The 27,348-nt window shown below is 47.8% G+C and overlaps 10 protein-coding genes across 10 annotated transcripts; 3 read left to right on the forward strand and 7 right to left on the reverse strand.

Moving 5' to 3' along the window:
- Positions 1-502: 502 nt before the first annotated feature.
- Positions 503-1,760, reverse strand: BJ212DRAFT_1299735 (uncharacterized protein; the record flags this gene model as incomplete). The annotated part of the gene is made up of 2 exons (XM_041332911.1): positions 503-957; positions 1,010-1,760. The coding sequence occupies 2 exons, from the start codon at positions 1,758-1,760 to the stop codon at positions 503-505; spliced, it is 1,206 nt and encodes a 401-aa protein (XP_041193153.1).
- Positions 1,761-4,013: 2,253 nt separating this feature from the next.
- BJ212DRAFT_1299736 (vacuolar protein sorting-associated protein 28) lies at positions 4,014-4,823 on the reverse strand (the record flags this gene model as incomplete). The annotated part of the gene is made up of 5 exons (XM_041332912.1): positions 4,014-4,085; positions 4,140-4,200; positions 4,254-4,396; positions 4,444-4,657; positions 4,717-4,823. 5 exons carry the CDS (start codon positions 4,821-4,823, stop codon positions 4,014-4,016), a joined length of 597 nt encoding a protein of 198 aa, XP_041193154.1.
- A 675-nt stretch (positions 4,824-5,498) lies between these two features.
- BJ212DRAFT_1271715 (uncharacterized protein) lies at positions 5,499-6,220 on the forward strand (the record flags this gene model as incomplete). Its single annotated transcript, XM_041330971.1, has 2 exons — positions 5,499-6,041; positions 6,104-6,220. The coding sequence occupies 2 exons, from the start codon at positions 5,499-5,501 to the stop codon at positions 6,218-6,220; spliced, it is 660 nt and encodes a 219-aa protein (XP_041193155.1).
- A 641-nt stretch (positions 6,221-6,861) lies between these two features.
- BJ212DRAFT_1480928 (uncharacterized protein) lies at positions 6,862-7,577 on the forward strand (the record flags this gene model as incomplete). The annotated part of the gene is made up of 2 exons (XM_041340176.1): positions 6,862-7,401; positions 7,461-7,577. The coding sequence occupies 2 exons, from the start codon at positions 6,862-6,864 to the stop codon at positions 7,575-7,577; spliced, it is 657 nt and encodes a 218-aa protein (XP_041193156.1).
- BJ212DRAFT_193016 (uncharacterized protein) lies at positions 7,460-9,216 on the reverse strand. Its single transcript, XM_041342604.1, has 3 exons — positions 9,058-9,216; positions 8,974-8,994; positions 7,460-8,910 (listed from the first exon to the last, which is right to left on the reverse strand). The coding sequence occupies exons 1-3, from the start codon at positions 9,127-9,129 to the stop codon at positions 7,693-7,695; spliced, it is 1,311 nt and encodes a 436-aa protein (XP_041193157.1). The 5' UTR covers positions 9,130-9,216; the 3' UTR covers positions 7,460-7,692.
- Positions 9,217-9,938: 722 nt separating this feature from the next.
- Positions 9,939-11,201, reverse strand: BJ212DRAFT_1577120 (uncharacterized protein; the record flags this gene model as incomplete). Its single annotated transcript, XM_041342189.1, has 1 exon — positions 9,939-11,201. The coding sequence occupies one exon, from the start codon at positions 11,199-11,201 to the stop codon at positions 9,939-9,941; it is 1,263 nt and encodes a 420-aa protein (XP_041193158.1).
- Positions 11,202-13,642: 2,441 nt separating this feature from the next.
- BJ212DRAFT_1355044 (uncharacterized protein) lies at positions 13,643-18,381 on the reverse strand (the record flags this gene model as incomplete). The annotated part of the gene is made up of 18 exons (XM_041335649.1): positions 13,643-13,756; positions 13,805-13,896; positions 13,949-14,396; positions 14,455-14,522; positions 14,581-14,857; positions 14,914-15,012; positions 15,073-15,660; positions 15,718-15,768; positions 15,822-15,856; positions 15,908-16,098; positions 16,152-16,261; positions 16,318-16,459; positions 16,491-16,558; positions 16,647-16,927; positions 17,015-17,711; positions 17,764-17,964; positions 18,042-18,176; positions 18,235-18,381. The coding sequence occupies 18 exons, from the start codon at positions 18,379-18,381 to the stop codon at positions 13,643-13,645; spliced, it is 3,744 nt and encodes a 1,247-aa protein (XP_041193159.1).
- Positions 18,382-19,257: 876 nt separating this feature from the next.
- On the forward strand, positions 19,258-20,101 carry BJ212DRAFT_1299741 (HSP20-like chaperone; the record flags this gene model as incomplete). Its single annotated transcript, XM_041332913.1, has 4 exons — positions 19,258-19,319; positions 19,646-19,656; positions 19,735-19,937; positions 20,003-20,101. 4 exons carry the CDS (start codon positions 19,258-19,260, stop codon positions 20,099-20,101), a joined length of 375 nt encoding a protein of 124 aa, XP_041193160.1.
- Positions 20,102-21,411: 1,310 nt separating this feature from the next.
- Positions 21,412-22,355, reverse strand: BJ212DRAFT_1587639 (uncharacterized protein). Its single transcript, XM_041342412.1, has 3 exons — positions 21,878-22,355; positions 21,548-21,703; positions 21,412-21,522 (listed from the first exon to the last, which is right to left on the reverse strand). Exons 1-3 carry the CDS (start codon positions 22,195-22,197, stop codon positions 21,438-21,440), a joined length of 561 nt encoding a protein of 186 aa, XP_041193161.1. The 5' UTR covers positions 22,198-22,355; the 3' UTR covers positions 21,412-21,437.
- Positions 22,356-25,107: 2,752 nt separating this feature from the next.
- On the reverse strand, positions 25,108-26,304 carry BJ212DRAFT_1480934 (uncharacterized protein; the record flags this gene model as incomplete). Its single annotated transcript, XM_041340177.1, has 7 exons — positions 25,108-25,260; positions 25,322-25,386; positions 25,463-25,642; positions 25,692-25,770; positions 25,828-25,864; positions 25,913-26,168; positions 26,223-26,304. The coding sequence occupies 7 exons, from the start codon at positions 26,302-26,304 to the stop codon at positions 25,108-25,110; spliced, it is 852 nt and encodes a 283-aa protein (XP_041193162.1).
- Positions 26,305-27,348: the final 1,044 nt, after the last annotated feature.

The following is a 27,348-nucleotide window of genomic DNA, read 5'->3' on the forward strand; positions in this document are numbered from 1 at the left end:
CTGTTTCTTTTCCTTTGTAGACCTTCCAGCGATGATCAAACTGGTAGATCATTCTCGTTCCGAGTTGGAGGCTTGATTAGGACGAGAGATTCTGATTATCACGTACTACGTCAGGGCATTGTCCCAGCCGAGTATGTCAAATTGATCATGGATGCAGATCAAAACTGGGATGATATCATGAGGGACTACCGCGACATCATGTATCATGACCTATCATGGTGGCAGGGTATGCGATCACAACACATTCGTAATACATATTGGATGGCGGATAAACAGTCCTTGATGACGGGAGTAGCAAGCCCTCCCATTCCAGAGCGCGAGAATACGGGTAATGTTACCAACCAGAAGATGAAATTTGATTGAGGACAAGTTACACTATGATAAATGCACATACTGGTACAGATGCAAAGTAGAAAGTATTAACAGCCATGGTGAATAGCATATCGTATCAATATCCCAATATCCCTTTATATTAGCACCTCCTATCCGAACATACACGTACCTACCGCAAGTTACGCCCGATTCCACCACACACGGAGCATGGTCGGACGTCAATGATCAAGAGTGGTAGTGTTCCCGTGCCACCACATTTCTGACACATTTGACCTCCAAGGCGCGGATCTCCTGGGGGCACAGGAATGGCATGCGGGACAGGTGGGGTTCGACCCATGCCTATTATGGGATTATGTACGTATAGGTGCTGGCCGTAAGATGTAGGTGCCTGTGGGAGAATGGCATGCGGCGGCCGGCCAGTGTAACTTGAGGACTGGAGTAAAAGCTGCGATGCCTGCGGTGGGGCGAACCTGGGTAGAGCACGCTGAAACTTGGAGCTACGAGATGACGACTCGGTGTTCCAGGATGTGTACGTCAATGCGCCGGCATAACGCTTCCCATATTTCTCCCAGCACTTTCTGCAGGGGTGGGAGGGATCATAGTTTTTGTACCCCGTATTTTTGCCTAAAAGGGAGGGACGTGAGTTAGCTACATGAGAGGATGTGAATACACTGACATTTGATACATATGTAGTCCTTATTGGGGTACACGAGGAGGTATCCGTTGTTTAGCAGTGGGTGTCCAGGCGCGGGCGTTGTAGTCGGACTACCGTCATCCGGAACGTGCCGCGGAGGGGTCTGCTGCGCCGAAGGCACCCCAGGAACTGGGCCTTGACCTCCCTGGTATGACGACGTATAAGTGCTCTGGATCATACCAGCAGAAGAAGACGTTGGATACGGAGCTGCATAGGCGCCTGCTTGGGACTGCTGCATGCTCCGTATCTGCTCATCGTGTAGACCCGAAACTGCATCGACTGCATCGCGCACCGTACTGATGAGTGCTCCAACCAGGCCGCCTCCTCGGTGAGACTGGTATTGCTGACCAGCAGGTGCAGACCACGAGCTTGGGACTGTCCACAGTGGCTGCTGCGGATGTTGTCGGGATGGGGAGAGCGGCTGTGAATGTGATGATGAGGAAGTGGCATGCGATGAGTAGGAATGAGAGCCTGAGGATGAATGGGAATGTGAGGGTCTGCGTGTACTGTGACTAGGTCGCGGTTGTTGGTGGAAGGGTCTGCGAGGACCACTGTCTACTGTGGTCTCTCCATGGTAAGTGTCTGCAGATGGAGTGTACGCTGGGGGCATTTCCTCGTCAAGTCCTATCGGATCTGTCGCGTGTGGTGGTGCAGACCCATACTGAAAAGCGCTCGAGGACTCAGCTGCTAGTTGACTGGAATGCGCTGGGGGGTAATGGTTTGTTGGCGACATCGGTTCTGAAAATGAAAAGTATGAGTATGAATGTAGAATGAGGAAGTTATATATATCGTGTGCCCGTTCCAAAATCTTGCGCAAGAACGGAAGACGCAAGGAGACACAGCCAGCTGCGCAGGTCTCGTCAATAATTAGTTTACAAGATTTTACTATATAGGCACAGCAGCATGACTGCACAGCCACTCATTGCCAAGTCGATAAGATAAGCCGAGAATTTCCTGTGCAAAGTTACACACAGCGAAGCGCTTGCAAGAAAATGGTATAACGGTGGCGGCGCTTAACCACCAGGGAGTACTAGGAAAAATCAGGTGCCGTAAGTCATCTTCACAGTTGAGACCGCCATCTCTACATCTGTCCGAATGTTGACAACCAGCCTTGGCATGACCACGGATTGCTGGATGAATTGGTTGATGTCATTGTCATAGTAGATGTACCACGCGGTCGAGGAACTATTTTCAATCTTTCTGAATAGAGACATCAAAGAAAATTCTAACTTCTTTAATAACGGGATGCATGTCGAGGATGGGAAGAAAATCCAACTTTGCAAAAGTCTCGTGTCTCCTTCAAGTAAAGTACAACCACCATAGCGTATAATCTTTAAATAGACAGTCACGTTTCTTCCATTGCCAGCCGCAGTCACCGCAGTTCAGAACGTTCAAGTATGTGTATGACGGAACAACGTGCAGCGAGACCAAATACGAAGATCTCCCAAACACAACTCGGCGTAATCGCATAATAAAAAGGCCATCAAATAGTCCTTATTCAAATCAACAATTGCAGGTTCCCGAAAACATGGCGTCTTGACCTGTAATATTCAATACTCCCCAGAACAACGGCTCATCCAAAGCAAAACACTCACGATTCAAACTACTATTCGTAACCGGGCCGACAGCTATGCCTATCAAGATATCCGCAACGAGTGAATCTTCGCTAGTGTTGATACGTTGCGGATAAACCCATCAACCAACATAACTGCCGCGCGAGTGATCATAAACTTCTCTGGACCACTTGCTAACGGGAAACACTCACCATCCACAGAAACTGGGCAACATATTTGATAATGCCTAGCAAGCATCAAGATATAGCAAAGCCGTCTCAACATCACAATTTACATCTATGGCTGAGGATCATCTTGATCAGCATCCAGCAGAGTATACACTCACACAGATAAATTCAAGCCGGTGATCCGCTGCCCGCAATGCAAAAGAATCCTGATCGTTTCCTAAAGTCAGTACTAAATGGCATGTGAGACTTCGTGGATTGTTGTTCTGGATAGACAGGAGTTTACCGGACTCCGAGTCGTACAAGATCATTATCGCAGAAGAACCTGTCAAGCCTCAGTCATATCATCCCGGGGATGCCGGTGATGAACGAAGTTATGACATACGGAAAAGGTATGTTGCATGTGGGGCGTACTTCTGAATTGTCAGAAGACCGGAGAGCCCGGGTGCTACATATATATAGCCATTGAGTTTAATGTGCCTAGGACTTTGAATGTCCCTGCGAGCGCGGAGGCACAGGCTCTAGGTTCATCCAAAGAGAGGCCTGATTCCCCAACGCGAGAGAATCCGGTGAAATTGGACCTAAGACCGTACCTAGTAGCAGCATGATAGGAGACGGGCCAGACTGAGCGTCAATACGTATGAACCTAAAACCTAAGTGGAATGGCAGAAGGCTGGGAGTTGGGAGAAGAACAGAGAGTGGGTAGCGAAAATACAACGTTATCATGCTTCTACACCAGTAACAAGCAACATACCCAACGCGACGACGAGTGCACGAGAAGAGGCGAGGAACTCCTAAAAATCGACCGCATTGGATCTGAGGAATTTCTGAACGCGCAGGTCCTGCTTAGCATGTGTGCCATGCCAAAAGTGCCCGGAGCACTGACCCTGGAGGTGCTCCGCACAAAACTCGATCTTATCGTTAGACCTAGAAACCATTAAACTCAGTGAGAGTTTTACGTAACACTGAAAGTCTTGAAAGTTCGGGTAACTATGTACACCGGAACTACACAGCGGCACAGCAGCCGACTGGCAATTGACGTAGTTTGATCACATACGCGCTAGTGGACAGCATTTGCTGCGTCAATCACTGAAGCCATATGCATCAGGCGAGGCTGCCCACGACAAGACACGCAGTGTGCCTGGTCCTCAAAGGACCCGCGATTGCAAAATATTGATTGCCCATATTTATAAGACAAAGCGGAGCCCCCTGTATATGAAACGATCGAGGGCTGTATAACCACCTTCGTTACGATCTCTCCTTACCACTGCTCAGACTTCTGAAAAATTCGGCATATGCATGTTCGACATCAAATGAAAGCTATGATGATATCAATGCGAAGCGCACGCGGATCAGCAGAGATCGTGAGCTTACCTGCCGGGACTGTTCTTCTGTGATTTCTTCGGATGCCTTCATGCTGTTCAAGGTAATAAGCCTGATAATGTGAGCCCGATATTGAAAGTAAGCAAGCAATAGAATGGTACACACCAGCTGACCATTTTGCTCCGTCCTTCCCAGTCCTTGCTTCCCTTGAACCTCGCATACCCTGTGACAAGTTCTTGCAAGATCGGGTGAAGTTGATCCTTAGCGCGTAGCCTGAGCTTCAATGCATCCATGAATGTGATAAAATTCTGTGCTAGTGGTTAGAAAGGGAAAGATTCCAACACAAGATTCCAACCTGTGTCGTCTCAGCAATCCACTTTCCAGTCTCAGGTCCCGCCTCACTAGAATGTTCAACAGTCGCAGGCACGCCAACTCGTATGCGATGTAATGCCGCAGGGTTATCCATCCGATACCGTGTCATGAACTGCTCAATGGAAGGAACGGAATCCTTGACAAGCTTGAGCATGGTCATATACTGCGAGAGGAGACGTGTGCATGCAGGAGAGTATCTCTTGTAGCGTATGTATTCCTAAGTCTGGCATGAAGTGAATTTAAGATGGAAACATACTGTGCTGCGGTAATTGCATCACGAACATAGGCGCGCTCGAGGTAGTCAAGATGCGACGATGATCCCGTATAAGGTACCAAGGAGATTGTACTTCTCTCGCTCAGCATTGTTCGTGAACAGTCGAACTTCTTCGTCCAGCGAAAGGGTGGCCATCTTCGAGAGATCTTCTCCTGAACTGAACGGTCCTGGGACTCTTGACGGCAAGGGATTAATCGATTGTCGAAGTCTGGATTCAAGTCAATTGTTTGTCATTGTTTGTGAGGCATCTTTGATCAAGGCGTGTTCAGGGGCAACTCAAGTTCAGTGTCCAAACAAGAACACTGTCATCCTCAAACCTTGAAGCTTGACTTGAAGCTTGAAGGCCTGGGCCTGATAGTACGAGCGCAAGTTTGTATTACATAGGCGCTCGCTCACAGTAGAAGTGCGCAGAAATGGTGCGTTTACATAATTTCGAATTATCGGTTGCCAGTCACAATGAGGCTTGAGCAAGTTCATTAATTGCACAAAGGTCTCCACTACAACATTGAAGTGCTGCACGCCGCATGCTGATCTCTTTGTTCTTTTTCCTCGTTTCTTAGTCACATTTTACGGCACAATACTAGTATTTAAGATCCTGCAGGTCCGTCCGATGTTTGTCAGTCGCCATTCTCCACCTCATTTTCTCATTACGTCGTCCATTCAACTTGAAGTTGAACCAGATTTAATACACGTAATTTCATAGGTTTGGTCTTTCTTCCTTGAGGTCTATGACAAGCTCAACTTGAATCAGATTGCAGCAAACGATGCCGAAATCCAAGAAACATCAAAGCCTCTTGCGCAATAGTTTCAACTTCCCAACTTTCAGCGGCCTTCCAGATGAGCCTGAGAATGAAATTGACCTCAGATACTACGATAATGGCCCGTTCGGATTCAAACCCGGCCAGCACTGGTGCTTTCTCGGCGAAATTGTCGAGTCCATCGGTCTTGTGCGAGTCCTGTTACGCGTAAAGGATAAGGACGGTCAAGTCGTTACTGTTGGGCTGTACACAGACGACCGTGGACAAGCGCTTGCTCCGCAAATCAAGGAAGGTCACACAGTTGCTGTACTGTATGGCGAGCAACATGGTTTCCTAGACATGTCCGTTGGCATACGCGTCGAAGATACCTCCAACATCAAAATTATACCATGCTCACTCGAGCAGCTGCTAAAGGCTAGCGATGATGTGGCTACACTGCGCAAAGGCCAGCCAAGACGTTGTGGATCCTGTGGTAAGGAGGAGAACGCCTCTGACAACACGCACTTGCGTTTGTGCTCTCGCTGCAGGCACACGCCTTATTGTGGAGAGGTGAGCGTTGGCGATGTTATGTCCCAATCCAATTCAGGTACCTGACTTGAGCACATTTTTAGGATTGTCAGAAGAAAGCCTGGGCGGCCGGTCACAAGGCTAACTGCAAGGCACTTGTTGGGGTACGGTGGTTCACAGAAAGGAACTGGAGAACGTTCCATGACTGGTTTAATTTCTGATGCTTCGCCCTTAAGCTGATAAATTGTTGGCTTAATTATCATATTATCCTGCCAGTCTCATTTTATTGTGTCGTACTTCCCTAGTCCATGATTCCAGGACATTGACCAAGCATTAGAATTTTTCGCGAGGCATGAACGTGCATGAACGATACACAACCAGCTGTAGTTGAATAGTCGAACGTCTTCGTCCGAAAACAAGCTTCGCAAGTCAATTATTTGTCGTCATTTGTGAAGCACCATTAACGGTAACCTGCCCCTCTACCGTGATATGATCGAATCAAGCAGGCAGCCTACACCTGAAACTTGTGTGCTTCGGATAGACTCGTGACCAGTGCGTACTATCGAAGCCTTGCCTCATGATGGGGGACCAGGAACCTGGTCCCATACGGAAACCCAGATACGCCGCCAATTAACACGCTACCAACACGCCCACAGAGCCTGTCACTGTTTGCAACAAACTTCCCCCAGAGTGTCCATTACCAGGACACTCTCTTGTCTCCCCCAAGTCATTACTTCGTCCAACTCAGCTCGAAGTCAAAGCAACTTCAAACACACAGAATCTCACAGGTTTAGTTGTCCTTCCTCGAGGTCTATTCAAACAAGCTCAACTTCAAGTTTGAACCAGTTCACCGCATCAAACAATGCCAGAAACCAAGACTTCTCAAAGCCTCCTGCGCAACACCATCAACTTCCCATCATTCAGCGACCTTCCGCATGAGAATGGTATTGATCTCACCTACTACGCCCAGGGTCGATACAGCTTTTCACCCAGACAGCACTGGTGCTTCTTAGGCGAGATTGTAGGCTCTTACGGTCTCGGTCGAGTCCTGTTACGTGCAAAGGACAAGGATGGTCAGGTCGTTACTATCGGTCTGTACACCGACGACCGCGGACAAGCGCTTGTTCCGCAAATCAAGGAAGGGTACACGGTTGCTGTGCTGTATGGCGAGCAACATGGTTTCCTCGACATGACCGTTGGGATACGCGTCGAAGAAGCCTCTATTATAAGGATTATACCATGCTCGCTTGAGCAGCTGCTGAAGGCAAGCGATGATGTGGCTGCACGCAGCTTGAATAGCCAATCAAGATGTTGTGGGTCTTGTGGTAAAAAGGAGGATACCTTTGATAATACGCACTTGCGCTTGTGCTCTCGCTGCAAACAAGCGTCATATTGTGGAGGGGTGAGTGTTGGCGTATTATGTTCCAATTCAAGCTGTGTCTGACTCGACCCTATTCTTAGGTTTGTCAGAAGAAAGCCTGGGTAGACGGTCACAAGACTGACTGCAAGGCACTGGTTTGGGCACAGTGGTTCGTGGCAAAAAACTGGGGAGTGTTCAATGGATATTTCAATTTCTGATGCCTTCGTACTGATCAGTTTCGCCTTCGCAAGTTATACTATTCTCCCAGTCTCATTGTGTCATTTTACTGCCAACCTGATAGCGTCATTTCTTGGAATGTATAACGACCCAGTCTTATAAAATGCGTCTACCATTGTGATCTATTATTATTTCGAGGGAAGGAATGAGGGAAACATATTCCGCTCGTTGCGCATCTGTTATCGTCACTTGACCGCCGACAATCAGGATCTTCAGTGGACACATTGACCGTGCCAAAAATGCCTTCATATCCTCGTGAGGCCAAGATGCATTGCGGCAAGCTTCAAACGCACGCAAATTGGGGAGCGATAGAGCACTGAGCAGGCCAGATAAAGGGCGGGTGAGCAAAGCGTCATAAGTGATGCATAACGTTTGTAATCTGGTGTGCGTGAATGATTTCGAGGGATCTGTTTGGTCGAATGCTACGCGGAGAGTTAACGAGGAGAGGTTGGGACATAGCTGAAGCAAATGGAGGACTGCGTCCTGTTGACGTACGGCGATCAGGATATCCGTCAAATGGGCCCATACGGGACTGAAAGAAGACAAGCGCTCGATGTCGAACAACGGCCGCATGTCAATGACTTTGAGACTGCGCATAGTGGGCGGTAGACGTGAGATGGATTGTGCAACAGTTGGAATATCAAGAGTTGACATCCCTAGTATGGCCAGCTCCTGAAGTGCTGGGAGGTCTGACACAAAAAGCTGAGGGCATTGGCCCTGGAAGGAACGAACAGTGACTCGGAGAGATGTGATTTGTGTGATATAAGGCTGAAGAAGGTTTCGTAGTTTGGTCGAGTGGTAGCACCCGAATGCTAACGAGAGCGGACGTCCTTGTGAACGCTTGAACCACAAGTCATAGCAGAAAGCTGCCCGCTCCCAGTCCCTGTTATCGACTTCGACATACAACCTGCACCATAAATTGGGCATACCCACAGCAACCTCCCTCCATCGTCGGCATATTCCTGTTAACAACATAGGGGCTTTTAGGGCTGATGGGGGTAACAACAATTTGGTTTCGGGGAGACAGTGGTTAAATATCTGGGATAGGATTTCCGTTGGCAGACGCCTGAGAGTCGATACGAGTGCCTTGTGCAGATTCATCGACTGCTTAATCTTCTCCTTCTTCTCGACGACCTGCTGATGAAGATTTTTGATACTATCCATCACGGCCTCCAGGCCCGAGATCTCGTGCAGGACTGCATCCAATTGCTGCTGGCGCTCAGCGATGACATTGATAACGCTCCGGCCTTCGACCTCGACGGTAGAGCGATCAGTATTGGGGAATCTGGAGTATGGAGTTTCAAGGACTGGAATCTGCCAGCCATGGTCAGTGACACGACATGAGATATATCGGAATAGACCAAAAAGTATACGCACAATCACTTGCGAGCGTGCGAGCTGGAACGGGTGATTGTTTTTCTTAGCTGACACGAATTCTGATTCAAGAAACTGGACACTTACGATGCTTTGTAGTGCAGCGATGATATCTGAGACAGACTCGGAGACATTGAATTTTGAGTAGGTTGTCTGCATGTTGTTAGCTAAGGCGAGAAGCAAAGTTGAAGCATCAGAAGGAGTTTGCGATAATCCATCGATGACCTTTCAGCTGCTTCAGGATCATCGATCGCTGAGGAAGGGAATAACCGTACCAATTCTAATTTCAAGGTTTACAGATGCGGGGCCGGCAACTGCCAGTGGAGCCTGTCGACGTCGAAGTGGGCCAACTTCGAAGACGTAGCTTGATACAAAATCTGTTAACGAGTCTGGTCGACGACACTTTCAGGTATCAGCCTAGCACAAGATCCCAATCATCGTATATCTGAACCCATTCTAGAAAACCTGGGTTGACAGTCACACAGTGGAGTGGTTGTGGCAAAAACTGAAAAAACTCCCATGACATCTGGCAGGATCAGCTGCAGCCTGGTATGGTTTAGTTCATATTAGCTAAAAACCTTTCGGTTTCGCGAACCAGTCAGTTCATTTTCCCCAGTCCAGGACTCCGGGTGAAGTCCTCTATGACTCACTCGGAGACGCTGCAGAAATACAGCCTTCCCAGCCTTTCGCGAAATATGTAACCGCGACTTAATCTGATGCAGATCTACGACTGCAATCCTTTACCACTTCGAGGGGATGAATGAGGATTTAAATTTCCAAATGAAGTGTGCTAGCGCAAGCGTAACACTGGGTCAGTTGTTGGTTGGACTGGAAATATAGAAGGTCATGTCGCAGATCTTGAAGAATTAGTCACAGCCGCGAAGAGTGCAGTACTACGATAGCGTCAAGTACACAGAATCCTAGTTCAAGCTTGTGAGATATGTACCAATTAAGTCTTCTGCAAAGTATCAAATCTCTCGTTGTAGCACGAAAACTTCGAGGGAAGGAATAAGGGCAACGTACTCCGCTCGCTGCTCATGTGTCGTCTTCACATCAGTGCCCAAAATCAGAGTCTCCAGGGGACACTTTGACCGTGTCAGGAATGCCTTGAACTTCTCATGAGGCCACGGTGGTTCACCGCTAACTTTGAATATGCGTAAACTGGGGAACGAGAGCGCATCGAATAGCTTGGACAATCGCCTCGTGGATCTGTAATCAGTCTCGCAAGTAATGCGCAAGGATTGAAGTGTGGTGTGTGCGAATAGCTCCAAGTCCATGGTTTCATCGGTAATGAAGACAATCATGTGCACTGAGGAGATGTTTGGAGCCAACCGGAGTAAGTGGAGAACTGTATCTGATTCGTCTGTGTTTATTGTGACGTTTGTCAAGCGTGCCCATACGGAATTGAAACGAGATAAGAGCTCGATGTTGAACGACAGTCCTAGGATATGGAGACTGCGCAGAACAGACAGTCGCGAGATGCTTTGTACAAATATATCAGTCGTTTCCATTGCGAAAATGGTCAATTCCTGAAGTGTCGGGCTGAGGATGTTTAAAATATATTCGGCTTGGTCCTCTTCGAAGGGAACATGGATGCAGAGAGACACTATTTGGTTGACGTGAGGATGAAGAAAGTGGAGTATCTTGGTCCAGTCATATGCGCAGTTGTAGGACATGAGTTCTATCGAGAGCGGACATCCTCGTGATCGTTTGAGCCATGATTGATAACAGAATATCTGCCGCTTCCACTGGCCTTCGCGGTCGATTGACACAGCGAGTCTACACCATAAACTGAGCATAGCCACAGCAACCTCCCTCCATCGTCGGCATACTGCAGTCAACAGCATGGGCGCTTCCGATACTGATGGCTTATTCAATCGATTGAATTCCTGAATTTCTGGTAAACAGTGATGAAAAATTTGAGACAGGACTTCGGTTGGCAAGCGCCAGAGAGCCGATATAAAGCCCTTGTGCAAATTAATGGACTTGATGATATTTTCCTTCTTTCCAATGAGCTGCTGGCGAAGGTTTTGGATACTATCCATAACTGTTTCCAGGTCTGAAATCTCGTGCAGAGTTGCATCCAGCTGCTGTTCACGTTCAGTGATGATCGCACCGATGGTCCGATATTCGAGCTGGGCGTTAGAGTAAGTCGTATTGGGGAGACTTGCTTTGGAATACGGAGTTTCGAGATCTGGCATCTGGTTGATATTAAGTAGTGCATCAGACATATAATTAGGCCGCTAAACCTACGATTAGTTAGGAATGGCGCAGCTAAAGCGATTGATTGTTAATTATTGGCAGATACTACAACGCACTGACCCGTTACTTACGATGTTTTGCAGCGCACCAATGATATCCAAGGCTGCTGAGAAAATGACTTGCGAGTTGACCGCCTGCATGTTATTCGCTAGATAATGATTAGAATTTAACTTTGAGATGTTCAAGGGTTGAAATTGAAGGAAAGGTGACGTTACTACCGCATGAGGCATCCACGTCCGCGCGCAGGCAGACGACTCCTACGCCCCAACCACAACTCCAGACGGAAGTACAAACGATGCATCGGCCGCAGACTTCATGGACTTGGATGTCAATCTCGTTTCCCTTTGTACTATCTTTCATGTGTCATCCCGTCGTGCAGACTACGCCTTTCATACTTCCGTCTTATCAGTTCGCCTTTGTCTCTTGCCACTCGATTGCAAACTTCGTGTTGTCATGCTCTTGCTCTTACATATAAAGGCAGCTATGTGCTCTCGTAGTTGCTTGTCAAATTCTATCAAATTTCACCCGACGTACTGCAGTCCAAACTCGCTTGCAAAATTTCCGTTGTCTCGCTTTATTCAAACAAAACTCATACACTCCTACGTCCACCCACAATGAGACCGCCCTGTTTACCTGATCTTTCAAGTTGGTGTTGACACGCTCGATCCAAACATTGCCCCTAGCACGGCCCTCTGCGTCCTGAGATGGTCCAACGGCCATCTATCCATTCTCCACAACCTTATGGCGTGTATGCCCTGGGTCCCAGGTTATGCGTGTACCCCGTTTTACGCAGCGGCGGTTTTCACTGCGCAGGTGTGGAGTTCGTTGTTGCACCTGCAAAATTGCTGGCTTCTCATCCCTCGAAGGACTTCAAGACCCCGTCTTTCAGCACCACTCTTCTGTACGCTCTATGAGGCAGTCTTGCAGGGAATTTATAACTGACATTTTAAGCAGGGATTCATGTAGCAAGCGTCAGCCACCTGTACTTCGTACCTGCGTCGAACCCTCAGTATAGTATGAGAAGCACAAGGTGGTGATCGATAGCACAGTACGAAAGAAGCATACGAGCCCCTACATTTGCAGTGATAACCATCCTGACTTTGTGAGTCCAATCTATGTCTTTAATTTTGCCATCCTGCTGCCAATGGCTGTTTCGTCAGCAATGGACCAAACGGGAGAAGATATTGATACACGATTTTGCCGTCTCCGAAATCTTGTACAAATACCTTCTCCTGATGTAAGGAGCCTCATCTTGATATCATTCTTGCTCACCTCCCACCTTGTATATTGACTCCGGCGTCCGTTCGCCGTGCGCGAAGCTTCTCCTTATCGTACAAATGCGTCTTTCACTGCCTTTGTCTCCGTTTGCTTCACTCATCCTTTCACTTATCCTTTGTTTGGCTGTTGAGTCACTCACGAATGTATATAGCCTGGGCATGTACCCTCATTATCGATAGCAGAATCACACTCGATTCTTCCCTCTCTCCCAGCGGTTCCGATATTTCCAAAACTTCCAACTTCGGCAGGATTGAGGTTATAGCACATCAATTGGAATTGAAGCTCAAGCACTCTCCATAATCCTCACTTGTACTTCAAAGCTTCAAGCTTCACTTTCCAAGTTTCGTCACATCCTCACACCAGTCGCGCGTGTAAGCAGCAGACGTTACACATACAACTGCTGTGACGAGAGATAAGTATCGATAAGTCTTCGTTGATAGCATATGCTAGTCGTAGCACAGAATTTACAGAATAATCCGACTGTTTGATAGCTGCCCCATTTATTCCCCATCCTCAATATGTAATGAGATCTGCGTATCTTCATCCAAAGACACAGCCCCATTTTTACGCCTAGCGCGGTAGCCCTTCGACATATATTTAAAGGTATTACCCAAAAGCCCGAGCAGGAACCATGGCACAGATGCTAGCATAGCAAGCACACCAGGACCTAACCTCGGCGAATTATCATCGTCTTCGGGTAAACTAATGGCCCTGTGTATTGTCAATGAGCATAGAACGCGCATATAATATGTGAATGTCACTTGCCCTCTCGCCACCTTACTCTTGTTGTACCACCACCATGCAACAACAAGCGTTGTGATTGCAAAGGGGAACACAATCGCCGTGATCCAAAACATCGCGCCGTGGCCAGTGATGTGGTCGGGAACAAGGCACGGGTGTTGGGTGCCTCGGTCTATGGAGTCGCCGCCCTCACAAGTGGAGTAGTGCACCTTGCGGTACGCCGTGCGTTCATACCAATAGTCTTCTCCATTGCGACATGAATCATCGGGCGGGAGTGAACTCGTCCCTGGAATAAGAACACATTCTCCATCTCCATTGCGGATATGATTGAATTCACTTTTTTGTGCCGAGATTTAAATTAGCTCTGAGCAGGTGGTATCACAGCCATGACTCACCACTCGAAATCCTCCAGCCTACATCTGCAGTTCCGCACGGTCTTATCTAGTACCTTGGGCGTGTCTCCAACAACACAGTTTACATCTCGTTTGCGGCGATGGTAGAGCGTCTGCATGATATGGGTGACAATGGAAAGACTCAAGTTCAGGTGACCCACCTGTCGTCCGAACAAGCAAAGTGAGTCTCTTTCCTCGCTGGGGCTCCACAGCTCGAAGTCATCATGTCCAGGATGTTCCACATCCACGAGGCCTAGAAGAATGAGCTCACCATCAATCATTGAGCACAAGAGCACCCTACTCACATTTCCTATGCGTGAGAGATGAGAAATCCAAGTACACGATCACCGAGCCAGCCGTCGCGGGATAACGACCCAGGAGCAGAAACTTCCGGCTTGTATCCTCCGGCACCGTCATAATATCTCTCACTCTGATCTTCTCAGTCGTAAACTTGAATTCTCGCCAAGTGAGACCCTCATCTGTGGTAAACAGGATGTGGTCCGTCGGCTCTTTGTCGTTTACGATCACAATGACAGATCCTGAGTCGCCGAACTTCCAGAGATGGGCGTCCTTATGCACTTCTTCCCATGTGAACCCGCCATCCCGGGATAGGAAGGTATCGCTTTCGGTGTAGGTGGCGAGCGAATCACCCACATTTCCGACTGCCATCACCACGCCGACGGCGGATGGGCTGCTATATGTCGCCCGGGCGTCAAAGCGCTCTGTATACCCGTGAACATGGAGTGTACAGCCCTAAACACGATAAAATAAGTCAATTGAATAGTGATGCGCAAAAAAGCAGAAATATCACTGATGTACAAGGGTACTTCATACCCAGCGAATCTACTGAAGGGGGTAGAAGCGGTTTCCAAGTGCCACCTGACGCAGCAAGCAACCGTCAACGAGAGGCAAAAGATACCCATGAAACAAAGCATACCGTCATTATGCGTGATCCTTGTCTGCAGAGCCTTGCGTCCCATGAGCGCAGCCTCTGCAGGATTGGCTACTATATTAGCCATCGCAATGCCATCCAACCCCGCGAATTTCTCAAAGTCGATAAAGCCGCCTAGATTCCTGTTCACGTTCTCGAGGGACAGCCCAAAGTAAGTTCCGTTAGAGTTGGATTTGAGGATGTTGCCCCATGGCGTTGGCACTTCGTTCATGGTCATGTGTAGGAAGATGGATTTAGTGCTCGACTCGAAGACAGTGTATGCCTAGAAACATTCATCAGCAATTCCAGCGTTTGTAGAGTTAGGGTGATGCTACCTACGTGAGAATCTGGATGCATGCCAGGAGAGAAGCTCCCAGAAGCAAACGTCCGTCCATCAAGTGAGACCTGGATGTTAAGCGTGCCCCTCATCGGGAGGTACTGTAAGTACACAGCCAGTCAATCAACAGCGGACGCATAAGACAACCAAAAAAAAATCACCTCAGCCACGATCAAAAACTCTGAAAACTTGGTGAACCCCATGACATGGTCGAATAGCTTCTTCTTCGTCGCATAATAGTCCGTCCCAGACACAAGCTGCAATGCATTATCTCTCCCGAAAAACACTTGCGAGCCCTGTTTGTTCACATACGACTCGCATAGGATCTGAGATGGATCAATCCGCAGCTCCTCATCGCGTGCCCAGTCACAGTTAACGACGTAGTCCTCTATCAACTCCCAATTCCGCCCATTATTCCACGTGTACTGGGCCTGTGCGCGACAGTTTTCGTACCCCGATTGGCAGTCCACATTACCGATCCAGATGAGATACTCTGTCCTGGGCTGGAAGTGAAGCACTTGGGCCCCGAAGGTGTTGGGAGGCGAAGGCGCTTCAACGGAGTGCCAGTAGTGGCCTGTGTCTATTGTGTGGTAGAATCTCTCGGAGTCGGTGATAAGGTATGCGCGCTCGTTGCTGTGCGTGTGCATATAGAACACTAGGAAACGCTCCTCTGGGAACTTTTGTTCCCATGTGTAACCCTCGTTGCTAGATTGCCATATTGTGAGGTCGGCAAGACGGACAAGGACAGTCTACGGAGGCAGACGTGAGCTGGGAAATTGATATGGTACGATACACAGGATGCTCACCTTCGAGTCCTTGAAATACTCGCTCTGCACAATATCACCAGGGAATGAATGCTACACTATCGTAAGTTTCCATACTGGGAAGAAAGGCGAGAACAGAAACATACAATCTGGCGAACGATCGCTCCTTCGACAGGTTCAGCTGTAAATGACGCATGAGACACAGACCTTCCTTCGCTTCTGAAGCACTCACCTCCAAAACAATCTTTGGGGATGGGCTTGTCCATGCGAGAGCCACCCTCACACTTGTTCCCAGGGATCTTGCGATATCCCGATGAACCCATGTACTTTTCGTTGGGCTTCCCAATGGTACACTGGGTGCTGGGTATGCGCTCTGGACCCGAAGGTATACATTTACCATAGCTTCGCACGTAGTTGTAGTCACTAGAACAACGCATGAGCGGTCGTACTGGGCACAGGAACGAGGAACGATGTACCACTCATAATCATGTTCCTCGCATGAGCACTTATCGTCATGAACTTCCGGATCATGGAACACCTCACCCATGTAGCAATCTGCGTCAGCCTTGCGCCTCATGTACCATTGCTTCGAAGTATATCAGCAAAACCATTCTCATGGCAAGGTTTACATCAGTAACAGACCTTGGTACCCATGATGCACTCTGATTTGGAATTGACTCTTGCATACCATGACTCCTTGTCGTTTGGATCACACTCCGGACGCCCGAGGGTAGTGAAGTCGAGGTAGATGGCAAGCGTCGCAGCCATTGTCAGATTGTTGGGACTGTGGCATCACATGGCCGAGTAGGAGGAACTTCTGAGACGTTGAATCCGATACCGCAGTTAATCCCTTGACACGAAATTGGATGCCAATATTATATGTCTTCCTATAGAGCCGGGCATTTCAGTAAAATATAATATATATACAGGGTGCAAAGACATACCAGGTCTGGCCCATGTCCGTGGAGTACAGGACTGGAGTCGGTAGGTTGCTGGTCATCGACGATGACGATGACACTTCCAAAATTGCCAAATTCAAATTTATATGGGCCTTTGCGGAGCATCTTCCATGTCAGGCCGGCATCGGTGCTGATATAGGTGTTGCTCTCTTCATATGGTGCAAGTGTCATTCCGACTGAACCCACGCCCATGACATAGCCAGGGGCGGGGGACGAGAAAATTGGGCCGTAGTTGTGCGTGTCTGTCACCGAGTGCAGATGCAGCGAGCATGCGTAATGGGAGCAGGTACCTGCTAGGAGCGAGAAGAGGAGCCCAGGAGCTACCTGCGAAGATATGATGTCAATACAGAGGAAAATATTTAAGAAACATCATTCCTCACCGTCATCGAATGTAATGACCGACCGTAATTGCTTGGCTGCCATCCGCCCCTCAACGTCTTGTGCATTAACAACGACATTGGCGATACCAACACCTTGAACGCCGTATATGTCCTCATAATCAACGTACCCCGCCATGTTCCTGTTCGTGTCTTTCAAACTCTCAACAAAGTAGGTGCCTTTGGAGTTGCTGACGAACAGTGTACTGCTAGCGAACAGGGTACCGGGGTTCGGACTGTGCAGGACGATATCCACTGCAAGAGAGTGGATCGTAGACTCGACGATGGAGTATGCGTTCTCCCGTAGGCGCACCTCAGAGGGGAACTGTGCCTTGACCCACTCCTTGGTGTTCACAGTAACATATAACAGCATATCGCCGTCGCTCCCGGGCGTCAAATCCTTGAGCGCAGCTACGGCGAACTTGGACACGATCGCAAATGCCATGACACCCTTGGCATTCTTGCCAATGCCAAGGTCTTCGTTCTGCTTAGTGGCAAAAAAGTCTGTGCTGGAGTACAGACGACTGCTTGCGAGGTTGTGCGAGCCAGTCATGGCGGAAGAGTCATAGGCGACGCAGTAGATGAGGTCTTCGTGAGCGTCATGTTTGAAGTCCTTACTACTATGAGCGAATTGGCAACGGGAGACGTCCTCTAGGAGTAGTTGTGGTGATGAGGCGAATCCATCTTTGGTGTAGTATGTCTACATAGAAATTTGGATGCAAGTAATATATACATATAAAATAAGCGCGCACCACGTCTCGACATCGCTCTCCCCAGGGAATTTGGTCACATTCGGTAGCCTGGAAGAGGGTATATTCCCACTTCGTGGAATCTGAATGGAATGAGAGTGGATTTGGGACGTAGGCTATTAGCTCAGGGACGTCGAACGTGCGCCATGACTTTCCGCGGTTGTCTGTGCGGTAATGTGTGTAAGAATTTGTTAATACGAATGCCTAGATAGAGTTTGGTCGGGTCGAAAGCCACGTCAGTGTGTTCAGGCAGATAAATATAAGTATGGACAGTAACGTACCACGCGATTGTCGAATGGGTGCTCAATAAACATTGCAGCCTCGCCAGATGGTATGTCATCTGCGCGTTTCCAGGTCTTGCCTTCGTCCTGAGAAACATGTATGTCCCCGAAGATGGCATCGTGGTATATCACATTCTAGAGGATAAAGTGAATTATTATTAAGAGAACCCTGAGGCAGATATGATTGTCTCACAGTGGTCTCGTCGAAAAAGAACAACCGGGTTGGTGTATTGTTGAAGTAGTTTATGGCATGTTCTGGATCAGCAGCAAACGCAACGCCAAAATAAAGAAATGCAAGGGTTGACCACATGAAAGCGACCGTCCCGTGCCAGAGAGCCATGCAGGACGTTGTGAATAAAGAAATGTGCAGTGCACAGTCCACCGCTCCCCAGAGCCTGCAGGTTAGTGATTGAAAACAGCGTCTGTCAATCACATCAGCTCGTGCAAGAGAAAGACGAGAAAAACGAGCCCGTCTTCCGCTCTCACACTACCTTCGAAATTCACTCCCAATACAAAACGCAAACTGGTGGGCTGATGAGGGAGTGGAAGGCTCAATGGACAGGCTTCAATTGAGGCAAAGCAGAAGCGCAACTTCAAGTTAGAATGCAGTGTGTATCCATGGATATAAAATCCTGTCATAAGAAACGCCGGCCACCGCCATCAGATGTCTACTATCGCATACGACAAGGCTAAGTTCGCATAATCTCAACCCACATGTGAGCAGTTCGACTCACGCGGTTAGTGTCACGTCAGACTGAACCATGGCTGCTTGAATCAAAATCTAGAAAAAGATCCACAAGGAGGGAGTACGATAGATATGATGAAGCTGTGAACGAGTCTTTACTAGTCTCCCCCTAGTCAGACATAGACGATAAACCAACCATAAACGATAAGTTGATTTTAATTGGCAAAAAATGATCTGCGAGTCTTTACGTAATACATTCCCAATGACTGGGACCTGGTCACCTAGACTATGCCGAAACTTCGCGGAAGTGTTTCGCGGCAATCCCGAGCCTGCGAAACACAGCGTGATGGTCTCCCATGTAGTGGTGAGCGCCCAAGTCACAGCAACCCTTGTGGAGGTGGGCTTTCAGGTAGGTTACTACCTAAAATGAAACCTTCCCTGAAAGACTTTTGGTACTTTTCCAAGTGATACTAAGGGTGCAAAGGCATATACTAGCAGACGGTGTCACATCAAGTATACCTTGAAGCAAACATGTCAGGGGTGTCCTGGGGTCTTGCACTGAATGCCGTGAGGGTGTTTGGGCTTTTTCCGAGGTAGTTGAAGGAACCGAGCTTGGAGCCATAACAGCCTGTGTGCTGCAAACTCGCGTTTTACTGATGCGGTTCTTTGCTCTGCACACTGGCCCTTTCCTACCGTATTTCGTTTTTAGACTCCTCTCTTAGGTATTGTCAATGTCATAGCGGTTCTTTCACACAGACTTGTCTCTTAGTTTCTACTTCTAACAGCTTGAACCTGAATGTTCCGTTTTACCGCCAATCATTTTTCAAAATTTGTCGAGTCAGTGATCGCGTCAAGGCTCGTTGCGCGCACCTCTTCTATCACCAAGGGCAATACTATCTTGACTCGTCGCCCTGATCAGGCGTTTCCAAGGTAAGTATGATATCACCTCCAATGTATTAAACACTCAATTTCGCTGAACTGCACTAACACAGAATGGACCTGCATGAGAATCCGAGACCAAGACAGTGACCGCGACATTCGAACTTCCCGGTATCAAACAACAGGATGTCAACATCGAGGTCCACGGAAACTCTCTGACCATATCTGGGGAGTCGAAACGCCCGGAGAATTTTGACAAGGGCGGCTATACAGTGCAGGAGCGTTCGTATGGCAAGTTTTCCAGGAGCCTTCAGATTCCTCAGGGAATCAAGGTGAGTACACTGACAATCTAAATTCCGGGTAGTGATTTGGTACTTATGGTCACCGTATCGCCCAGGTCCAGGATGTCAACGCAAGGATGAAGGATGGATTGCTCACTGTATGTTTCCCGAAGGCTAGACCGGGCCAGCAACCCCAGCGGGTTACGATCGCGTGAAGACAGGTGAAGACGTGGTGGTGTCTGCTTGATCCCACCTACAATTGTTTCAAATATGAATCATTATCGTACTGTGAAGGTGGAAAAGGAACATGAGCCTTTGAAACGACAATATATCTGTACGATAGTGCATACCTGGTCCGCCCGATATTTTTTTCGAATCAGAGCTTTATTTGAATCATGATGTGCAATTAGGCTCATAGAATTGTACGATATATAGAAAACAGATGCGCTTAAGCTCAAGTTGCGAGACATTCTACTCGATTTTAGCGCATCACTTGGCGCAGTGTAGGTGGGCGATTACTAATACCTGCAAGCTTTACTTAGACCCATGTTTTTTTCTTCAAAATTACTTCGAACAACAATTTCCGATATCCGACACTACTGACCTGCAGCGACTCGTCTATGGTCGGTCTCCAAACTTCAGTACCTTCGAAAACATTTGATTCGAGGCATAGGAAAATTCAATGTACGAGGCCGTGACAGACGCTTGATGATGGAAGGTCGTACAAAGTGTGAGTTTACTTTTCCCTTGCTTTTCCCCGACTGCTATCATCTAGCGACTCGATTGATAGCAAGTTGTGATGCACATAGGCGTGTTCATGTAGTAAGTACTCCGCAAGTTTGGATACTGCCAAGCTTCGTGTTGGAGATTCATTTTTTGATTTCTAGACCGTTCCGCACCCCGTGCCACTATAACTTGCTGCAAAGCACGACGAACAGACACAAGTTCTGAACCGTTGAATAGAATCGGCAACCTGATCCCCCATAAATGCGACAGATCCTCACGGCGACATACTAGTCGAAGTTCCTCACGCTTGACATTTTTCTACCTATTTAGTTCACTACAGCTGCCCTGAGTTGGGCTTTGTACACATGTTCCTCCATAAAGGACGACTTCCCGCTATCGATACAGTACTAGTTGCTCTTGCTCTGTTCACCCGCTCCACAAGCTCTTTTCCTCATTGGTTATCCGACCGGCCCCTCCATGGATACATATATATACCCATCGACGTTCACATCTTTGAATCCAAAATCAAATCGCTACTCTCCAACCATACATCAGATTCAAATCTGTTCATTCACCCCATGTAAATGTTGCATACATACCCTTTACCAGGGGATAATTCTATTCAATAACTCAATTTTATTTGTAGACGCACTTCTGAATGCACTTATAACACAACATTTCCAGTCTTCCCTGTGCTCATCTGCATGCTCCAATACGGGTGCCTGCTTCTGGTGCTCGTATTGAAGACGGCTTATTCAGAGCATCTTATTTTTTTGCTAGCTGTAAGTAATCTGTATCTTGGCCTCATTCCACTATTGTCATACTCTAAGAACTGAGCGTCGGTGATACCGGCGCCTGCGAGTGCTCCTCGTGTGCTTGTATCTGACCGCCGTCCTCGAGCATGGCAGACCTTGAAATATCTCGTAAGTACTTACTTACATATTCTCGGCCCCTCGACCGAAGTCCGGTGGTTCAGCTTGTCCATTAACTGTTGAGAATAAGTGGACCTACTCCAGTGCCCTTGTACGCCCTCAAATTTTCCACTGCTAGTGCTGGTGGGTCTGGAGACTTGCGTTACAGATGAAGAGTAACTTTAAGGTGCAAAGAGATATGAGTACATTGTGAAGCTGATAGCATGCAGTATCCACCGTAGCCCGGTTGATCACTGGATTGAAAAATTCGTAACAACTAAGGGCGAAGCATCACGAAAGTGTCTTCGCACTGCAAATATGAAGGATGAAGCAACGGCAACGTATTCCACTCACCATTCATCTATCTCCGCTAACTGCCCACCTTTCATTTTACTTTTACTGAAGACAACAAGGCTCTCTAGTGGACACTTTGATCGTGCGAGGAACGTCTTGAATGCCTCATGAGGCCACCCCGGTACATCCCAAATATGAAGCATGTGCAGATTAGGGAGTGAAAGAGCATTGAACAGGTCGGACAGTTGAAGCGCGTGCGTTATGTACGTACAAGTTATGTGTAAGGATTGAAGTTTGTTGTGCGTGAATGGATCCAGGGCCTCGTCGTCGTCGAAATATATGCGAGTCGTTAACGAGGAGAGGTTAGTGGAGAATGACATCCGCCCCCCTTATATCGATCATAACATCTGTCAGGTGGGCCCATACAGGATTGAAAGAAGATAAACGTTCGAGGGTGAACCGAAACCTGTTTACACGAAGACTGGACAGAGTGACCGACAGTTGCGAGATATTGTGTGCAATGACTCTTATAGGTTCCACATTCGAAGTAATAGGCGCGGATATGGACAGCTTCTCAAGTGCTGGGAAGTCTGATAACCTAAATTTGGATATGTCGGAGCCTTTGAAACAATCGACAAATAGAGACGAGATTTGATTGATGTATGGTTGAAGAAGGCTTCCTAACGTAGCCCACTCGCTTGCAAAGTCAGGCCACAACCGTGCCAACGAGAATGGGTATCCGCTGGAACGCTTGAGCCATAAGTCATAGGAGGGGGCTTGCCGCTCCCAGTCTTCGCGATCAAGTCTTACAAGCAGACTGCACCATAACGTGGGCGTGCCCGTGGCAACATCCCTCCATTGTCAGCATATTGTGGTCAACAGCAAGGGGACTTCTAACTTTGATATGCATGACAAGCCAGCGAACTCAAATTCCGGAAGGCAGTCAGTGGTGAAAATTTGGGATAGGATTTCGGTTGGAAGGAGCCAGAGAGCTGATACAAGTCTCTTGTGAAAATCAATGGACTTAGTAATCCTGTCCTTCTTTTCCATGAGTTGCTGGTGAATATTTTGGATATTATCCGTGACTATTTCCAGGTCTGAGATCTCGTGTGAAACTGCATCCAAACGCTACTGGCGTTCGGTAATAATGGCGGTGATGAGGCTCTGATCGTCGATATCCTTGACATAGTGGTTGATACTGGAGAATCGAGAATACTGGGTTTTGAGGTCTGGAACTTGCTAATGGTCAGAAGGCACTGTCAGTTATACAACCAGTACAGATAGCCTTGCAGCACGGACATACGATCACTCGTGAGTGCGCCAGCTGCAGTGATTGATTATTATTTGCAGGGTGGAGTGTTCCAAACTTCAGCACTTACTATGACGGTCTACATTGCACCAATAATATTCGAGGCCGGCAAGAGATTGACTTTTGAATTGAGTGTCTGCATGTCGAGTTTGCTAGTGCGAATGTCGAGAAAAGGAGACCACGAGACTTTGACTACTAGTATAGTGAGTCAGTGACGTAAGTTACTTACCTGAAACCCGATCAAACCATCTCAGCGGCTTGCGCTCAGCACTCGCGAGCTTCTATCCCATGGGTTACGCCTTTAGCCTCGCCCCGCTTACGCTTCTCTAATAGTACCACCCTCCTCGTGCACTCTGCCTCTAGAAGCTTGGAGCATTCGCGCACAAATGTGTATCGATGAATTTGAGTCACACCAGTGTCACCGGGCTAACGGTAGCACTCTCGACCTCCAGCAGACGGAAGTCACCCTAGAAAACAGCATGACTCCTCCCATTACAACAAGATTCCTGAGTCAAAGAGTGATACAGATCGAGTCTGTACCTTGCCTCAGTGGCCTTTAGGTGATCACCGTGGGATATGGTCCTCTGGTATCATCCACGAATCCTAATCAAAACGAGTCTACCAGAGTCCACCATCTTCTCCTCATTGCAAACGTTCGAGGATTGCCAACGTCATGTAGTAAAGCAGGCTACAGGTGACGTGTTGGGACTCGCGAGTCGTTGTGTACGCTAAGTCACAACCACGTCATCTTCTGGCCCAGGCCAGCAGATGTCGATGAAGCATCAAACTCAAGATAGACCTCGTGCTCACATCGTGCCGTCATTACAGGCTTGGCGTTACATATCAACAAGTCTACGAAGTACCTCGCCTTGGCGATATCAACCCTCAAGGTCAAAAGATGATCACTTAGGGTAGGTGTCACCATCACTGTCATCGACTGTTTACTGATCCTGCTCGAAGTGAGGCTAGCATCTTCTTATCACGAGCATTAGGGTTGATAACGAAGATCACGGCAGACCAGACATGGTTCGATTTTTGTCAAGTCACAAGGTCAACACCGCGCCACCTCTTAGCCTGTCGATCTTTCACGGTCCAGGGTGGATATCGCCGTCAATATCTGCCTCTTCTGCTCATTGTCCCTGGGATCACCTCCACCATCGCTAGTGTTTCTCCATTCTAGACCAATCCTAGACTACCATCCCGGTTTGGCCTACAAGTAAATTTAAGGCGAGTTACTTATGTATTGGCGTCATCTACCACTAGTTCATATAGCCATGTTTAGGATCTTACAATTCACCGATAGGCACCGCAATATTCGTATCGTGATGCTGGCTGACGAATTGGCATGATGTATAAAATTTTATCGAAATGCAATCGAAAAGGGCACTTGCGATACAATGTGCACAGCTGACCGTCTAGCAGGTCTCCTAATCACTCCGACCATCTATCTTCACCCCCGACAATTCATTTTCTGTATTATCAAGCTCTGTCTCACTCAACTCGTTTGCCCAGTACATCAACATTTCACCTTTTTGAATTAGCGTCGTGGCGCGCGAAAAGGCTGAGTCAAGCACTTCAGCAAAACGAAAAGATAGAGAATGAGAAGTGTTGTTGGATCCACCAGTGACTGGTGCACTTCTTTGGACGAGATAAGTGCATAGTATCGCTAGTATGCACTTTGAGAAGGTGAGTCGCCACGTTGTGATACCTACTAACTAATTAAACAAGATACAGGCGGGAATGAGACGATTCCTCCTCGACAGCTTAAGCTGCCGCTTAGTTCAATATTGTATTGGCTTGAACACAAAGAAAAACCTTCAGCAGGTTGCAGCGCAAATAAAAAAGATTACATTCAGGTATAAATCGAGTATAAAGTTAAACCAATGTCACAACATGTCATACTATACACCCGCCTACTTCTACCGCCTTCGCAGAAGCGGAATACATCTGAACAATGTTCTGCTCTGATCTAGTTCCTTGTTCATCGTTGTTCATCGGTTTGTTCTTCTGATGTGTCTATCGTGCCTGAGAATGCTACAGTCGTAGGTGCTGCAGCGGCTCGGCTCAACCAATATTCGTGTGTATATCCCCGCCCTGTTGCAACACGAAGAATGATGAACAGTTGCGAAATGCCCTGGTTTAAGAACACAAAAATAGGATCAGGGATACAAGTAATACAGGTTTTGTCTGCTTACCTGCACTTGGCTAATAGACAGGAAGCACATAGTAGTGATGCCGTTTAAATGCAGAGCAAAGGCAACTATGAAAAGAGTAGCGAAGATAGAGTATCCCATGGCAGGACTCGACGATCATGAGGGCGATGGTATCATAGAGACTGGAATCATAATGTGCCATGACCCGCTTCATCTTGTTTCGCATGTCGAGTAAAATATACACCACGAGAATGGTGTAAATCACATTGAGTCCCACTTGGGTGCCGAGGTAGGCGGGCTCGACATCGATATCATAGAATGCTATTCCGGTACTCGCCTCCATCTGAATACGAATAGACAGTCCTGCTCAATGTATTAGTGACTAATGTCACTGGTAAATAAAGGAATTTACCGATCATAGCAAGAAAGAGTGTGATCATCGGGATTGTCACACATCTTGCCCAATTCCATAACGCAAAACACCGGTGAAGCTAAGTATACAAGGCATCAGACTCGCATCAGCCCACATGGCAAACTACCCGACTCACGAGCAGAGCTTGCATGAACCACTCCCCTATGTGGCCACTAGACGAGGTGTTAATACTAGAGGTCTGGAGGTGGAGACGTGCTTACGATGAAAGTGCCAGAACGTTGATACTATAAGGCATTTCGTTCTCGATTAGCGCGAGCGGACCACCAGGCGCATCACGAAGATCTATCCAAATCATCTCCGTATATTTTGCGTTCGCAGCAACACTTATCGTTATCAATATGAATGTGATAACAACGTAAAAAAGAAGTGCAACACGATGACCTCGAATCTTTCCCCCATGTCGAGGCCGCCGCATGAGAGCAATGCAGGACTGTACTGTAAGGAGGAAGAATGCGCCTATTGTAATATATGAGTCTAATTTCGAATTGTGCCGGTCGACAGAAAACACACCGTAGGATACACACCCCAACAACATTCCAGCGAGACGAGATCGTTCGATCCACAGATCTGTATTGGGAGTGTAGGACGACATGATCCACAAATCGGCCACTAAAAGGTGAGGTTAGGAGATATACAGGCGGGGGAGCAGGGGCACATTAGAAGACAGGCAAGGAAGTTATAGTCCTAAATACCATTACATGACAATATATACATGCAGAGCATGTCCTTTATTTTCGTCGCTAAAAGCAATATAACGTCATATATTACGACGGAATGACCCTGCAAGCAACTGGACTGATAAGGCTAAGTGAACAGGGTTAGATCTACCAAAGAGACAAAAACCTGACATACACATGAGATTGGGAATATGACCCTGGGGAGGAGGATCGCAGGGCTTGCCAGTGTTGTAGCATTTAACAGGAATTGACCAAGATGCCCGGACTCGGATGTAGCTAGCAGTCATCTCTCAGCTCAGCGCACAGTGCGCATCATCAGGCTGGCACCACTCTAATGGCTTGCCAACAGCAGGTAGTGGGACTGACTGAGACTCTTCTATGTGAGTGAAAGCTATCGAGCACATCCACTCCGCCCCTCAGATCTGATGCGACACACCCTTCCCAGATGAGTCTTAGAAAGGGCTAAGTTATGTACCGTGTTATGTACCGTGTGTCGCTATCATAGCTGTGCAAATATAACGGACCTTCGCAGGGGCTCCCAGGGCACCGACAGCTGCATCATATAACGTTTGACAGCACCGCTGATACGGTGGGTCACCCTCATTGCGGCAACTGTGCACGCTACTGATACGGCTGCTGGAGTTAGATAGGCCAGTGATCCCATAGTAGTGGTACGAAGTTGATGCAATATTATATCGTCCCGATGATATTACTGCACTGGTACATTGTCAGGCAATTCCTATGAGCGTAGGTTATATGCCGTCACAACCCAAGATAAGCTGCAATGAACCTTGAGGGTTGATAACAACTGAAGCATAATTTTCACTCACGCAGGACAAACGAACGTGAACATTGTGACGCGTGGGAGGAAAATGATAGGATTGCTCTCTCCCACGGGATAACGCCGCTCACGCGGCAAGTCCCCGACTCCGGCTCGCTTGGACTTTTCCTTCTAGGAC

The sequence above is a fragment of the Suillus subaureus genome (genome assembly GCF_016647635.1).
Source record: "Suillus subaureus strain MN1 chromosome Unknown BJ212scaffold_16, whole genome shotgun sequence".
Classification (NCBI taxonomy): domain Eukaryota; kingdom Fungi; phylum Basidiomycota; class Agaricomycetes; order Boletales; family Suillaceae; genus Suillus; species Suillus subaureus.

Excerpts from the sequence above, each read along its gene's own strand:
- BJ212DRAFT_193016 (XM_041342604.1), bottom strand. The coding sequence starts at position 9,129 with ATGCAGACAACCTACTCAAAATTCAATGTCTCCGAGTCTGTCTCAGAT. Across the intron at positions 8,995-9,057 it reads TCGCTGCACTACAAAGCATC|CTCGCACGCTCGCAAGTGAT; the intron begins GTAAGTGTCCAG and ends CACCCGTTCCAG. Across the intron at positions 8,911-8,973 it reads TCGCACGCTCGCAAGTGATT|ATTCCAGTCCTTGAAACTCC; the intron begins GTGCGTATACTT and ends CATGGCTGGCAG.
- BJ212DRAFT_1587639 (XM_041342412.1), bottom strand. The coding sequence starts at position 22,197 with ATGTCATTCTCCACTAACCTCTCCTCGTTAACGACTCGCATATATTTC. Across the intron at positions 21,704-21,877 it reads TTAGCGGAGATAGATGAATG|TTACTCTTCATCTGTAACGC; the intron begins GTGAGTGGAATA and ends TGCACCTTAAAG. Across the intron at positions 21,523-21,547 it reads GAGGGGCCGAGAATATGTAA|GTCTGCCATGCTCGAGGACG; the intron begins GTAAGTACTTAC and ends AGATATTTCAAG.